The following is a 15,454-nucleotide window of genomic DNA, read 5'->3' as shown; positions in this document are numbered from 1 at the left end:
AGAAACAGGAAGAGCTGCGGGTAAAAGGCCTCAGATTAAAAAACGCACTCTTCCCCACATGGACTCAATATACTGCAGTCCTGATCCCGCTCTTGGAAACCCTAAACCCAACAGCCCCATTTTATGTCCCTCCTGCTGTTTGCTCAGTGACAAGCAGCACAGAGATCCAGTCCAAAGTCAACCCCCCCCCCCCCCTCCCTGGATGTTGGTAAACTCTAAAATACTAAATACTGCTCCCTTCTAATAGGGAGGAGGAGGGGGTGTTTTCTGAGAATACTTCATCAGATATAACTTGACCGCTCCCCAAACATTAGCGTTTCATAACAGCGCGTCGTGACGAATGCTAGTAGCCTTTGCTTTGCTTTCATTGGGCCTCTGTATAGCAGTGGTGGACATAGAATGGGTCGCTTTGTATAAGGTCGGTGACAATAAGTGAGAGGATAGAAGAGAGGGAAAGAGGAAGAGAGAGAGAGACAGGCCCAAGATCCTCGTCCTCGGCTTCTCTCTCTCTCTCTCTCTCTCTCTCTCTCTCTCTCTCTCTCTCTCTCTCTCTCTCACTGGATCGTTGCTGGACTAAGCCATCTCTCAGCAGTGAGGTCGGATGGATGGGGAGACCAGTGTGACACACACTACTCACACACACACACTCGCTACACACACATACAGACGTAGGACAGAGCGCTAACTTTCCCACAGCGGGCCATTAGCGCTGCTAACGCTGTCAACAGGCCGCTAGCAGAGACTAATGATCCGTAACCCGTCGCGTCAGGAGAGAGAGAGAGAGAAGTGAGGAGGGAAAGAGTAGAACCGGCCGCGGGGTCGGCTGAACGTACTAGAAAAGGAAATGAATATTGATATATGCCCGCTGTCTTCCTCCCATGACCCTTGACCTCTGACGGGTTTCTCCTCCACCCCTGACGAGAGCCGTAAGGCATTTCCTGCCAGCTCACGACGACCGATACTCGCCCAATTTTTAAGGGGGAGGGGGGAAAAAAGGAAAAAGCGCACGCGCGCAACCACACACAAAAGTTGGTTCTGAGGGAAAAACAACATTACCTCTTACGGTCCAGGATAAGGGAAAAAAGTATGCGCTCGTTCTCATACGATATTTCCATTTGCTCACAGGCCCGTCCAAGTAGTGCGTTCCCCTCAATCTATCATTTTCACTGCGGTCACCGATGGTAGAGGAGCCCGAGTGTAATTATTCCCACAGATACAGAGGACATCTAGAGGTCTCCTCGTTGGAAAAGCAAGAGCCCCCCCCGCCCCCCCCCCCCCCCCCCCTTCCCTCCGTCGAAGGTCACGTTTTTCAGCAGGTGAAGGTCAATAATGAATCACTGACGTGTTCCACCACTATCCAATTGATTACGCAGACACAGAGAGGAGGAGATATTGGTGTCTCTGAGAGGGAGGAAGAGAGGGAGGGAGGGAGGGAGGAAGAGGGAGAGAAAAAACATCACAATAACATAGCTTTGGGATGGCGTCCATGTTCCATCCACCACACTCCTCCTCCTCCTCCTCCACCTCCTCTCTTCTCTCTGATGTGTCTCTCTCTCCTCTTCATAGCTTTTTTGCCTCATGAAAGAGGTCATCACTAAAAGCCATGAAGGGCTGCATTCACCCGGGGTCCGCTCACTGAAGTCTGAGCCAGGCACACTGATGGATATGTGCACGTACGCACGCACACACACACACACAGAGAATATGCCAGACGAGGAGTGTGTGTGTGTGTGTGTGTGCTCTCTCTCTCTCCGTAGTGCGACTCTTAAGAGGAAAACCTGCCATGACATCACCCAGGGGAGCGCAGGTGCAGGGCCGGGACAGGAAGTGAGTCACAGGAAGCTGAGTGAGGCAGACTTTGCCATGCCTACTGACAGACTGTGGGAGAGCACCTCCAGAACGGAGCCAGGGGCCCCCAGGTTGGGGGGGGGGGGGGTGCTGCGCTTTACATAAACAAGCTCCTCTCATCTCCCCCCACGCTCAGGTCGGCGAAGCCGGGCCCTCGAAAAGAAGTGACCGGTACCGCAAGTTTATTTCCCAGGAGTGCTTCTGGTGTGCAGGCTGCACGCACACTTTTACTGGCAACACATGCTGCCTCAAATTTGATGTGCAAATTGTAATTCAGTCAAGCGTGGGGGTTAGGGTGAGCTAGTTAGAGGATTAGTTAGAAGATGGATAAACCCAAACAATACACAGATGTAGTCGTCGTGGTAAGCCCACCTTTTGACATGCTTGGTGCACTCTTGCTCTAAACCAAAGGCAATTGTCTGGAAATCCAGGCAGTGCTAATGCAGGGTAGATGTGAGGCGGGTGGGGAGCGACGGGGGCTTGTTCCTGGTTGGTACCTCTCGGTCCTGGCTCACATTTACACGTACAGACAACGGGAGCCACCGCACAACAAGTGTGTATCTCCACCCACTGTACACAAGGACGGATCCGCGCGGCCTGCAGGCGTATACATTTAGGACCAACAAAGCCCCAAGTTAAACATGTGAATCCCGTGGTGGCATTCCTCCAGCACTGAGAGGTGTGACAAAATCCCCCCTGTAATGAAAGCCATGGGGAGCCGGGGGAATGGGAGCCACGCTCGCGGATCTCTGCCCGAGATGGATGGATAGATGGGTGGAATGAACGGTGCATGTGTCCTTGACCGCGGCGGCCTGGCGGTTTATACAAAGCTTATTACGCTAATGAGAAAAGTGTGGGGAGTGCATTGGTCCCGTATACCACCCAGGGAAACAGAACCCATTCAACCCCATGCGCCCTGCATCTGGAGAGAGCCTCCTGGTAATCTGCTCTTAAGCGCAGGAGGTTGAGCACCAGCTTGTTCTCATAGACCACCAAGCAAGGCCCCAAACTCCAGAACAGGTCTCCTTTCATAGCCAGGGATCAACTGACTCTCGGCGGAATGGGGTTCGAGGCCCGGAGGCTCCTCAAGGTGCCCATGTTGGGACTCATGGCCGCGCGATGACAATATTTGAGTTGGCATGCTGTTGTCCTGCGGTGAAGAGATGTGGGGACTGTGATCATAGACAAGCTCCACAGACAATCTATAAACCTCTTGGAGGTTGAAATAATATATACTTAGTATCAATTCAATATCCCTTTGCTATCTCTCTCTCTCACAGAGAGGGTGCGATGGAAGGTTTTTGTGGTTCAGAGAGGGAGAGTATAGGAGACGGGTTGTTGCCATCTACTGGTTGAAGACAGATGAAAGAGGCCACACATAACTCAACAAATAACCTTGTCTACTTCCCAGCAGGTGAAGGTAGAACATACCATATGTTGGCCCTGCTTTCACTGTTCCTTTTCGGCTGTTGTGAAACTGCGACTCTAGGCAAGAATGATTGGAATTGTATTGAACAGTTTCTCCTCAGGTAGTTCAATGTGCTAGCTCCTATGTTGAGATTCTGTAGGTCGTATACATTTTGTTTGGCAAATTGTTGCTTTTACTCTGAAACGGGGCCGAAAAGATACATCTGTGCCAGAATGGGACTCATTTCATTGAATAAATCAGGCTTACTGTGTGAGCGGTGATGCAAGTCCCTTCGTCACCTATCACTTGTCAAATGCCAGATCCGAGCGGGTGCTTCATTTTAACTGCCAACATTAAATGGGAACATCACCAAAGAGTGAAGTTTTATGTGTCGTAAGATTAAGATTTACTGTGTCTCGATTGACATTTATCAAGCAGGCCTGCTGGGGGATGTCATGTAGCTCCTTTTGACTGATCTCCTCGCTTCCTGCTACAAAGATGGAGGACGTCCACCCCGCTTTCAAGCTACGGGTGTGGGAGACGCCCTTAGGCAGCATTCCAGGATCAGTTGAATCTCCCCCACCCCCACCCAAACCGAACTGTAAACCATCAGAGGGGTAAACTCCATGCTGACCTTAGATCAGTGTCTAGAGAGGCGAATCCATCCTCCGGCCTGTTTTAGAAGCCCCATATGTGGCCCATATGGATTTCCTTCCTGCATCCCCTCTGTGGAGCAGAGCTGGGTCCCCGCACTGCAAAGTTACACATGCTCAACCACACACACCCACGGGTAGATCTTTATTGAAGGGCTTGATCACAAATAGATGCTTATTTATAGATACGGTATTCATACATTCTGTATTTGTGTGTCTCGCTGATGATTTCACCATATTATAAAGAGTTATATTTCAATGGCAGCTCTTTATTCTCTCTCTCTCTCAAGAGTTAATTTCTGATCTCTCTCAGGGAGGGAGGAGAGAGAGAGAGAGCGGGTCAGGGCCGGCCGGACCAGCCAGACGTCACATGAAAAGGTGTGGTGTGATTCACTGTCCTTGGATGAGAGACGAGTGCTTCTGGAGTTACGAGGTCAATTCTCCTGCTGATCCGTCCCTCCCTCCCTCGGTCCGTCGGTATAAACTGTCTGTCTGGCACAGGCTCGCAGACGGCCTCTACGGTTTCATTGCCTTGTTCTCGGGAGTATCATAAGAAGCAGAGAAGCGATTTCTAATGTTGTACTGTAGCTTAGCTACTGCACTATTATACGGCCATGAGAATAGGGCTATAATGGTCTGGTCTCTCTGACATAGTCGGAGTCCCAGCCAGAGGTAATGACTCCAGCATGTCACTCCGGGACAGCTCCGCCGCGATTGCACGCTTGATTAGCTCTTACAGTAATAGCAGTAGCAGAACATTATCTAAAGAGCGCGTTAACGATAGCTTTTAGTAATATAACTGTCGTTCCCTTCAAGCCTGCGTATGTGAGTGTGGTAATGTGTTAGGCAAGCGCACAGCCCCACACCCTCGTTATGCGCATGCGTGTACCTGCCTGCATGCAGACTTGCATGGGTGCCGTGCGCCATACATAGTGGAATGAAATCTTAGAGACTATGTGAAAAAGTACTATCATCCCTGGTCATTCTGGAAAAGTAATTTCCATATTTCGCTCTGCTCCTGAATCTGTGGACGCGGGGTCTGTTTGATGTGTTCAGAGCTGCAGCACAGATGCCACAGTTTGAGCCCCGCCGGACGTCATCTCACTGGCTGTTTCTCGGAAAACAGAAAAAACACCATGAGCACCACCTCTAAAATTAGTATGTGCTGCACATGAAGGAGTAGAGAGAAAAATACTGAAAAAAGAAAGGACTCAAAAGTGGCCGCTGTCCCTCCCCGCATCTCTGCGTCTCGGTGTCCCGCCCTGGCACGGGGGCCGGTCTAGATCTCCCATAGCGACGGAGTACTCTGCTCCATCAAAGGTGCACGGCATGCCACATATTTTCCAAATCCAGGCTGGCCAGAAATCTGGAAATCTGATTTTGTAACCCTTATGATTTTGGTTGTTTGGAGCTGCAGTTACTCTTGGTGTGGTTTGCAGTACACAGTGCAAAAAAACGAATGGGCTCTGCCACGCTAGTAAGGAGTAGCTTTCGGTGTTATGCTCATCAGTCGTGCGGGTTCTCTGTTGTGTGTTTGCGCGTAAACAAAGAGAGCAAAGAACACCTTTAACTTATTTGCCAGATGTTCCGAGCGAGCGGGGGAGGGAGGGAGGGAGGGTGGGGGATCAGAGTATGAAGAGTGCCTTTGCAGAAGTCTGTGTAGCAGGTGAAAAGACAATCCTGCCAAGACAGCATATCTCATAGTTCTGCTTTTATAACTAAATCACTAGCCCAGAATCCACACTCCCACACACTAAGAAGAAGATTGTGTCTTTATCCTAATACTGAAACTCAAGTCCATTCAGTTAAAATGGTGCGCTGGAATTGCTACTGGAACGTGGCCACGTTCTCAGCCCTGTAGCCGTCAGGCCGACCACACTCTGAGCCGCAAGCCTCGCGTTGACGTGATGAGTGTGGAAGTCAGTCAGTCGGTAATGGCAGAGATAATGGCTCCTTATGACTTTGACCCTTGACCCCGGTTCTTGGTGAGAGGTTTAGGAGTGGTCCCAGAGGAGTGGCGTGATACTAACCCTTCTAAAGTGAGAGGGCCGGGGCAACACTGGCTCACTCACGGAGCGACCGGAACCGGAGTTCAGTTGGGATGGGGTGCAGGAGGGGGCGAGGTTTGAGGAGCGCTACCCATGTGTGACCCACCCAGGGAGCAGTATTTCCACCCAACCCAATGAAAGCTTTATGGACTTGAGCTATAAAGGCAAACCACTAAATCTAACACTTTTTTAACACAAGCATTTTTCGACTCCCTCCCTTTCTCTGAGCCCGACCCTAAGAGATTTGGCAGCAACAATCTTTTTTTTTCAACTGTTGAGCGTTTAGTTGATTTTCATCAAATGTTCATTAAGTGTACCAGGGAAGTGACTTCCTCCTGAAGTCCATTAAAATGGCGCGGGTTGTTTCAGGCGCTGCTACTGGCAGAGCGATGGGGAGCCCATGTGCTGGGTTGTGGTGCGGTGGGGTCCTACACAAGAGAAATGGACACCAGATGGGATTGGGAAGGGGTGGGGGAGCGGATGCAAGGTAAAATAAAATAACACATGCAGAGGTTTGAAACTCAAGTGTGGTGAAGAGGAGGCGGAGGGGGGAGGAGGAGTGGGGGGGGAGTAGGAGGGATGCGGGAGGGTTGCTTTGACACAAAATGACTTGCCGGTTGCATCATCCAGAATGTGCGCTGTACACCACCGTGTGAAGAGAGTGGATATTTTTTGTGTGTGTATTTGTCGTTGCATAACAGTGTCTGTGTTGATAGATCCGGTGGCAACAAGTCGGGCCAATGTACTACACAAGATACGGGATCTGAGAGACGCTGAAGAGGTTGACATCTTGATGGTTTTACTGCCACAGAATAAAGTCTTACGGCTCCTACTAAACGCCCTGATTTACGGTTCCTATATGAGGAAGAAGCATATCTTTGTTCGTTGCACATTTTGTTTTTTTGAAGAGCAGAGCCCACCAGGAAACCCTTGAATAGATGATTGAAAAAACAACCGTGTTGGTTTTCCACGCAAGCGTATGCATGTGTCTGAGATTGAAAACCAACATTCCACAGTCCCAATGTGCGCTCGTATAAAAAACATTCTATTTAGAGCATTTTGAGCTGCCTTGTGTTCCCTCCAAACCCTTTCTAATGCAAACACAGCAGAAAACGCAGTCAGTCAAAACTCCACAAAACTCTGGCCTTGTTTTTTTTCTTCTCCTTCTCCCTCTTCCCTCCTCTCATTATCTGATCCGCCGTTGTGGCTGCAGTATACATTTTCATCCGTCTGTCCGTGGCATTCTCAGCCACTTCGGCTTGGGTCTTGTTATTGCATTGTTTTCCCAAAAGAACAATGCGGCATTAAGATATTAATTCAGACATGCGTGTCCGGGCCGCATCGCAGAAGCCATACGATCCCCTTTTTAAGATTTCTTCCAGCCATTATTCACCACTGCAATCCAATTGAATAAAACATGAGTCTTAATCTGTTAGTGTCAGAATGCAGTATTGTTTGTGTTTTCGGAACCTGCTTGCTAATGTACCCCCCCCCCCCCCCCCCCCCCAACCCTTGAAAACGTCCCCCATGGCTATTTCGACCGTGGCTTTCCCTCCAGGGCACAGATAGACAACAACACACAGCCTTCTGACTCAACAACAGACGACAAAGGAAGCCAGCCAGAGCTCTGAAGGAGAAGGGTATGAATGTGTCTGAACATGTGCGGCGGCGGTGGTGGTGGCGGGACGGACGGTACAGGTGTTTGTTGGTCTTTATTAATTAAAGCAGCAGTAAATCACCTCTCTGGCCGGACGCCTGTTGGTGCGTCTGCCGCAGAACTCTCGCGGCCCGTCGTGTCTCACTTCACACTGTAAACAAACCTCGTACCCCTCGCGAAGCCGCCCGCCTCGATACCCCTCCAACCTCCACACACCCCTCCAACCTTGAAATTGGCATATAGGTTGCCTTTTTCCCCCCTCTTTCTTTCTTTCTCTCTCTCTCTCTTTCTATATCCATCCGTCAAGCGAGAAGAAAACAGATCCCAGGGGTTAATGTTTTAGAGAAGCCTTCCCAGGGATCTTTGGCGATGACATGCGATGCAGGAAAACAAGTCCTGGTGTTTTCCTACCAGCTCCCCGGGGAGACTATAACATCTGTAAAGGCCTGTAGCCTGTCAGTCCCCTCCGGTGACCCTACACCGCACCGCAGTCCATTACACCCAACGGCACCCTGAACCTGGCCTCTGTCACTTTCCTCTATAAACAATCTATTGTTGTTGGGGCTCCGGTTACATTTACCAAAGGAGTCAGTGCTTGGTTTGCAATCAGTCCTCAAGTGTCTTGCTACCAGTTGTGTGTTATTTCTCCATGGCTAATTTATGTGGGAGTCTGAAACTCTTGTTTGTGTGTGTGTGTGTGTGTGTGTGTGTGTGTGTGTGTGTGTGTGTGTGTGTGTGTGTGTGTGCGTGTGTGCGTGTGTGTGTGTGTGTGTGTGTGTGTGTGTGTGTGTGTGTGTGTGTGTGTGTGTGTGTGTGTGTGTGTGTGCCATAGCGAGCGCTTCTCAGACCCCTTGACAGGGAAAAGTCAACAAACACCAGTGCTGTCCACTGTAGGTGACCGTGGAAAATTGGAGCGAACCACGTTGTTTTCTCACGATAAATACACATTATTTATTTACAAATAAAGTGGTTATAATAGAAATAAATACAAAATAAAAATCTGAGCATTATACTTCATGTGGTATTGCACCCATTTCGAAATGTACATCAGAAATACATTTTCAAAACCAGTAAAAGGAATATTCCTCTGATTAAAATATTTATTTTTTTTCCCAACATTACGTAGACATAAATATATTCATATATAGTTTTTTTTTCTTCTTCTTTTTTTTCCTGCACAATAGCTCTGTTTTGTGTCTTTCTTTCATATAAATAAACGTCTTCATTGGGAAACCGGGTGTCCATAATAGCCTCATATAAGTCTCTTTCTCTCAGTCTTTCTCCCCACCCCTCCCCCTCTCCCCGTGTCTGTCCGTCCATCCGTCCGTCCCTCCCTCCCTCTGTCAGTCTCTCACCGGCAGCCGCAGCCTTCCACAACCATGTCCTGGTAGTTTTTCAGGATGACCTTCTCGTACTCGTCCAGGTAGAGCAGTGAGATGGGGCTGAGCTCGGTGGGCACGCAGCAGGCTTTGGGGATGTTGGAGTTGACCGAGTTGACGAGCGTCTGCACGATGGCGTGGTTGGTGGAGTTGAGGTGATCCGCCAGGGGGAAGGGGCACTCCCCGTGGCAGTAAAAGGCGTGGTAGCCGGGCGGCGCCACTATCCACTCGTTCCAGCCCACGTCGCTGAAGTCCACGTACAGGGCGTGCCTCCGGCAGCTCGCCTTGTGCTGGTGCTTCCGGCGCTGCTTGCGGTTAGCCGCCTGCCGCTTCTCCCGCGTGTGGAGGACCGAGTCTCCCCGGCCGTCGTGGCCGTAGGTCACCAGCAGCGGCCGAGCCTGGGGCCACGAGTCCTGGTGCTGATGGAGGGACCGGCTCACCCTAACGTGCCTGCTCCGTCTCTGGGCATCCTCCTCCCCCGCCCCCCCTCCCCTCCCGCCGGGGTGAAGCACCTCCACCATGAAGCCGTGGTTGTGGTGCCCCCCGACGGTCCACTGGGACACGGCGGGGCTGACGTCGAAGCTCTCCCAGCGGCTCAAAGAGTCCTGCACTAGCCGCGTGTCCAGGAGGCGTGTCAGGGGCTCCCCGCTGGGGGAGGCGGGGGCTCCGAACACCTCGTAAACGTTGATGCGATGGAGGCCGCCGCCGGCAGGAGCGGCACCACCAGTGCTACTACTGCTGCTGCTGCTGTTACTGGAGCTGTTGCTGGGGGTCAGGGCAGCCATGACCTGGTCCCTGAAGATCCGTAGCTCGGCGGACGTGATGAGCTCCTCTCCTGGGATGGAGGTGAGGTTGAAGAAGAACTGCTGGGTGGTTCTGCCTTTCAGGCTGGCCAGGGCCTCCATGGACTCTGCAAGGGAACAACACAATGGCAAACATAGTGTGAAGGAAACGAGTTCTGAAACACATTACCTGGGCTATATAACACAGTCACGGTAGAACAATTATAGAGTATCTATGATTAAAAGGCAAGCTGGCTTAAGGGCTTAGACAAAAGCAGAGAAACGTTGGCTGAAGATGGTTTCTTAAACACACACGCACGCGCGCGCGCACACACACACACACACACACACACACACACACACACACACACACACACAGGCTTTCCTCTTTCCCCTATCCATCCAGCCGACCAACCCACCGGCCTGGCACATGCTAACACGAGTGGGTGTGGGTCCTTGTCACACAGACGTCACAGGGACACACAGGCTCCATGACACAACGCCGTAATGGCAGGCAAATGCTTCTGGTGTCCTAATGGGTATCATTACTGTCAAGCTCATAAATATCACCATGCTGAATGTCACAGGATCAAAGCGCTGGGCCTCCAATCTATCGATAAGATCAACCAAGAACCGAGATACCATCTTCCATTCTCCACGCTAGACGGTCACTGGAGGATATTTGCCCTTTAAGGTTTGGCTATTACATGGAATTCCCACTGTTTATGCATGTATGGAAAAAAGCGGTGCCGCCTATCATGACGATCATCAAAGCTGTGTTTTGACAGTCAAGCAATAGGGAAATCAATCGGGGATTTATCAGATGTCCACCAACATGTTGATGTCTTTGGTGGCGACACTGTGGGCCAAACATGTTCTTAACCTTTGTGGATATGGACCAGCCGTGATGGTATTCCACTAGTAAAAGGCCAGTAGCTACCGCTCAAGTTTAAGAATTAACACAATTAGCCTGGGACAGTTCTATAGTGAGCAGGAACTCTCTCTCTCTCTCTCTCTCTCTCTCTCTCTCTCTCTCTCTCTCTCTCTCTCTCTCTCTCTCTCTCTCTTCCTCGCTCGAAAGACACAAACCACACTCAGTGATCTGTAATATTATCAAGATGTAAAACCTGGCCCAATTCCATTTCTAGTGAATGGGAGGCTGAATTTGTGAACTCACAGAATGTTTTGGGGCTTTCACCAACAAATAAGCTTTATTTTATAGCTGTTGCCTACTGCCTTCTGAACTGGATAAAGATGGTATATCCGCATAAGATTACCTAACCCTGTATATATAATAAATAAAGTATATATAATATAGAAACTGTCCTTGACACTATCATAGTCACCTTTTCCATACCTGCCAATCACACCAGATTGGTGGGGACAAACTTAACCTTGCTTCTGGCTATTAGAGATGACGATGAATGTGCAATTAAGACTAAACTGTCCTACGGCCAAAAGAAAACATATTTGTACGCCTAATTTCAGCTGTTTTCTGTTTTGTAATGTAGAATAACTGACAGACTTACTTGTCAGAACAGCAATTTTCTTTACTGCCCAGGTCCACTTTGAACTTTTACTTTACGTAGTTCATATAGATGATACACAGACGTACGTTTTGTCTGTTTGGTGTGGTAGAATAAACACAAACTTTGAACTCTGAGCTTTTTTCAAAGGAGGCATTTAGGAAATTCCACCCTCTCATCCTAAACCTCCCTCCAGAGGCACAAAGACCTCAATTAGGCCTATCACTCCTCATTTGATGTGGGAAAACCCCTTCTCTCTATTTCCCTCTCCTCCATCCCCGATCCCTTGCTTTCTATCCCTCCCTACCCCCCAAATCCCCTCTCTTTTTCTCTTAGTCCCAAATCCTATTTTCTCTCTTTCTTCCATGGTGCTCTCTCTCTCTCTCTTTCTTCTCCTCCCCTCTCTCTCTTTCTCGCTCTCCTCAAGTCCCAATTTCATTCTCTGGGGGAACTGCTGTGTGAACATGTTGGGGCTTGCCTAAAACCTTGTGAACCACAGATATGAGTGTATCAACATTCCTAATTTCTTTTTGTGCAGCATGCCAAAACAAAAGATAACGGCTAATGTCGGGTCATTCATCTCACGGCCGTCTCTGGCAGCCGGTTCCTGTGTGTGCCGTGCTCTAGTGGACATGTTCTGTTTGGCATGGAGAATGGTTATCTTTGAAAACCGAGAGCGGACTCCGCAAAAAAAACTAATTATCCCGGTGAAATTAATATCAGCTAGCAGATGTGATGAATGGCCGACTGTCATTGGACCCGGCTTTGATGCACCGCGCGCTTTTACATCTGTGTAGATACATGCTTATTACACGCGGCGCTGCCATCAATTCTGTGTCTCTTGACTTACAGCGTAAGCAGAGGATGAAACGCCCAGGGGTGGGTGTGTGTGTGCATGCGTGTGTGCGTGCGTGCGTGTGGGAGGGAGGGAGGGTGTAAACATAGCCTGAGTTCATCCCTAATGGGCGGTGGTGTCAAGGTGTGTGCTCTGGCCCCTGTGCAGAGGGGTCCAGCTGTGGGCTGGGAGGGGAGCCGTCAGTCACCCTCCTCTCTGAGCCAAGCCAGGGGTTTGTTTGTAATGTGTCAGAGTAGCCACTGGGTGTCATCCGTACTGGCCCTCTGGAGAACACCCAAGCAACCACTCTAACCACCCCCTGCTCTGACTCATGCACCCCGGTGGAAACTTCCCCACTCAAAACACTTAGAACTCTGTTTAAAAAACCCCATATAGACTTTAGAACTGTGTTTAAATCCCCCGTGAGCTGGTACACTGTGTGTAAAGTTGGAACACACTGGGGTTGCGGACGGTGAGACTTTCAAAAGATAGATATAAATCCAGTTAGGAAAAAAGGTGCGACGATCACCGAGTGCTGAAGTGCTTGTCGTCAAAAGGATGTGCTCTTTTTTCTTTTCTTTTTTTTTTACATGCACTTCGATACTATCAACGTGTGCTTCACCTCGCCACGTACAAATTCAGCTGCGTCGAGAATTATTAAGTTCTTATTGAGTTTAATTTTGATGTCGCTGGTTCACTATCCATAGGTATAATGTGTATAGGGCTCCATTCGGGGTCAAAGGTGAATGGCCCTGTACAGAAATAGCTTCATATAAGCACATGTGCCTGGTGAACTAATGAACTCTTTAGCCGGGGGCTACGAGCCTTTACTGTATAACCCTTAATCATCTTTGCAACATATGTTTCTGAGGAGTGAAAATGGGACTGAAGTGAAACAACCAGCGCATATCCAGGGTATAAACTAAGTGTGCAATTATGGTGTTTTATTATTGGAACGTGCGTAATGGCGCACAGCGCGCACAGAGAGGGGGCGATTTGGAAAGAATAAGGCGCGCGCACCCCCCAACCCCCCCCCCCCCCCCCCCCCCCCCACACACACACCACACTCCCACCCCACACCCCCTTTCCCTGAGTCCCAGGACTAATTTCAGTCCTGTTAGAAATGACTCAGAATTCAGTCTGACAAGAGGACTCTGTCATAATGCGTGTTAGTGTAATGTCATGCCGTGTGTTATTGAAGTAACAGGGTGATGACTATCACCTGCGCACAGGCACACCGCCCTTTATCCCGTTCCTGTGGTGCGTGTCTGGAAAAACTGTTTTCAGAGCCCACGCAAACACCATCAATTATTAAGAAACAAATTACCCCAGGGATACCACCTACCCTCTGTGTTTTTGATGCCTGTTACAGCAGCGCCAATGGAATGTTTGGTTAACGGTTGCATCACTACATAGTTCGAGGTTTAGTCTGAATTTAGTTCCGCATCGGCCGCTTCCTGCACTTGGAAATCCTGCCAATGAGTTTTTTTTAAAGTAATAATTTGCATATTAAGGAGGTCCAATCGGCCGGGGCGCGTGTCGCCTTCAGATGACTAACCTTCCACAAAACAGTAAAAAAGACCCTGAGATTCGTCTTCGCACACTGAGTCATGTTTAAATATAGGTTTGGGTTCGTCTGAGCGAGCGGGGCAGCGCTCCACCTGACAGGTGAAGTATGTCACTAATACATACCTTCGTGGTGAAAGCTTCTAATCGTGTTGGCCTTGCTGGCGGCTCTCTCTGCGTGTCTCCCCATGTTCCTGGGCCGCTTAGTGCCGTGGTCTCCGTTGGCAGAGTGCATGTGGTAAAGGTCCGCCATGTACTGCGGCACCACCGCCTGCCTGCTCGGGCTCGGCCGGCGCTTCAGGCCGAACATATTGAGGAGCCGGAGCTCAAATTCGTTGAGAAAGTTCTCCGAGCGCTCCGGGGTGTGTTTCCCGGACTCGCTGTACTTCCTCCGGCCCACCTCGGGGATGAGTCCCGCAGCGCCTCCCAGCAGCACCTGAGCGAGCATCAGTACCATGAGAGAGCGGACCACAGCGACCATGATCAGTCAGTCCCTGTGGAGAGAGTCAACGTGTGTCAGTACACCGGGGGTGCCGAGCCGACAGCTGGGGACATGAGGGGGGGGCTCACTGCGGCGCTTCCCCCAGCTGTGCCATTCCTCCATACAATAGGAATTATTGAAGGCTGGGCAGGTTAAAAGGGAGACACCTCACTTTGAAGTGTATAGAACAAAAAGGCTGGGGAGCAACAGCCCCGCCGGCTCTAGACTACACTAACTGAAATAGGAGATTGATGTTAACATTATAGAGGCAAACTAAAACATGAAAAATATCAAGGCGAGGAAGTTGTGAAAGACGGCTTGGCCAACACAAAAAAAAAGGGGGGGGGGGGGTGGCACAGGAAAGAGAAGAAATCAAAGAAAGTCTAGGGGGGGGGGGGGGGAGACTGCAGACAAAAAGTCTCCAATTAGACAGATAAGAAAGCGTGTTTGGTGAGGGCATATGAAAGACAAGAAGTACAGCACAGGTCTACGTATAGCCCGAAAGATCACACAAAGCATGAAAGAATGTTGTCGTGGGGGGGGGGGGGGGGGGGGGGGGAGGTTAGAATAAACAGCCCGAGAGAGGCAGTCAGACAGCGCTACAAGCGTCTGTTTGCAGAGGCTTTGACGGTCATGTATGACTATAATCATACGGGATAGAGTTTCTTCAAGAGGCTCACAGGTGTTAGATCTGACGTGCGCACCGGGGCCAGATGGAACCCTGGCTACTCCTTTGAGCAGACAAGACATCAAAAACACCTACATAAAAAAAAAATGCATGAAATAGCATAACCTCGAGGGGGGGGGGGGGGGGGCATTACGTTTTACATTTTGATACGTTTATGTAAACTTTAGTGTAAGCTATAAATGTTTGATATGCAAACGCCGCCGCTTTTACGCACACACGTAAAGAGGTCCATAGCGGGAGAGTGGTCACTTATCAAAACGTTTTATTCAAGAAAAAAAATACCTTTATACACTCTCATGGACATTAGAAAAATATACATCCCCAGTTTAAAGTCTTCAGGGGTAAAAGTGAAACAGTCTCAATAAAAGTTGTACAGTATAGGTGTTACTTTTTACCTGATGAGGAAGCGCTGTGTCCGGTCGTCGTTCCACCTTTGGGCTCCAATAAATTCCACATTAATTCGTGTTTAATCCACGCTTGTCCTTCGCGGACGGAAGACGGCCCTTGCACTGTCTGCACCTCTCGTTCATATTCTCTCCAGCTGCACGTCGGGCGTCTTGGTCAACACGGGGGGGAATGTGTT

The 15,454-nt window shown here is 49.7% G+C and overlaps 1 protein-coding gene across 2 annotated transcripts in view; it reads right to left on the bottom strand.

Annotated features, from left to right (window-relative positions):
- Nucleotides 1-8,930: 8,930 nt before the first annotated feature.
- bmp2b (bone morphogenetic protein 2b) overlaps nucleotides 8,931-15,454 on the bottom strand; it is a 6,727-nt gene continuing 203 nt past the window's right edge. Inside the window, exons 1-3 of one of the 2 annotated variants that reach the window (XM_084315413.1) lie at nucleotides 15,267-15,454; nucleotides 13,829-14,196; nucleotides 8,931-9,903 (exon numbers count right to left, since the gene is read on the bottom strand). The exon at nucleotides 15,267-15,454 is cut by the window's right edge and continues 203 nt beyond it. In XM_084315413.1, the coding sequence (XP_084171539.1) occupies nucleotides 8,966-9,903; nucleotides 13,829-14,183 (1,293 nt within the window). In that variant the 5' untranslated portion in view covers nucleotides 14,184-14,196; nucleotides 15,267-15,454 and the 3' untranslated portion in view covers nucleotides 8,931-8,965. The remainder of the gene's footprint in view (nucleotides 9,904-13,828; nucleotides 14,197-15,266) is intronic. The other variant, XM_084315414.1, reaches the window with a different exon arrangement.

Source organism: Notolepis coatsorum (assembly GCF_963971535.1).
Source record: "Notolepis coatsorum genome assembly, chromosome: 5".
Lineage (NCBI taxonomy): Eukaryota > Metazoa > Chordata > Actinopteri > Aulopiformes > Paralepididae > Notolepis > Notolepis coatsorum.
This window is presented reverse-complemented; position numbering and strand designations above follow the sequence as displayed.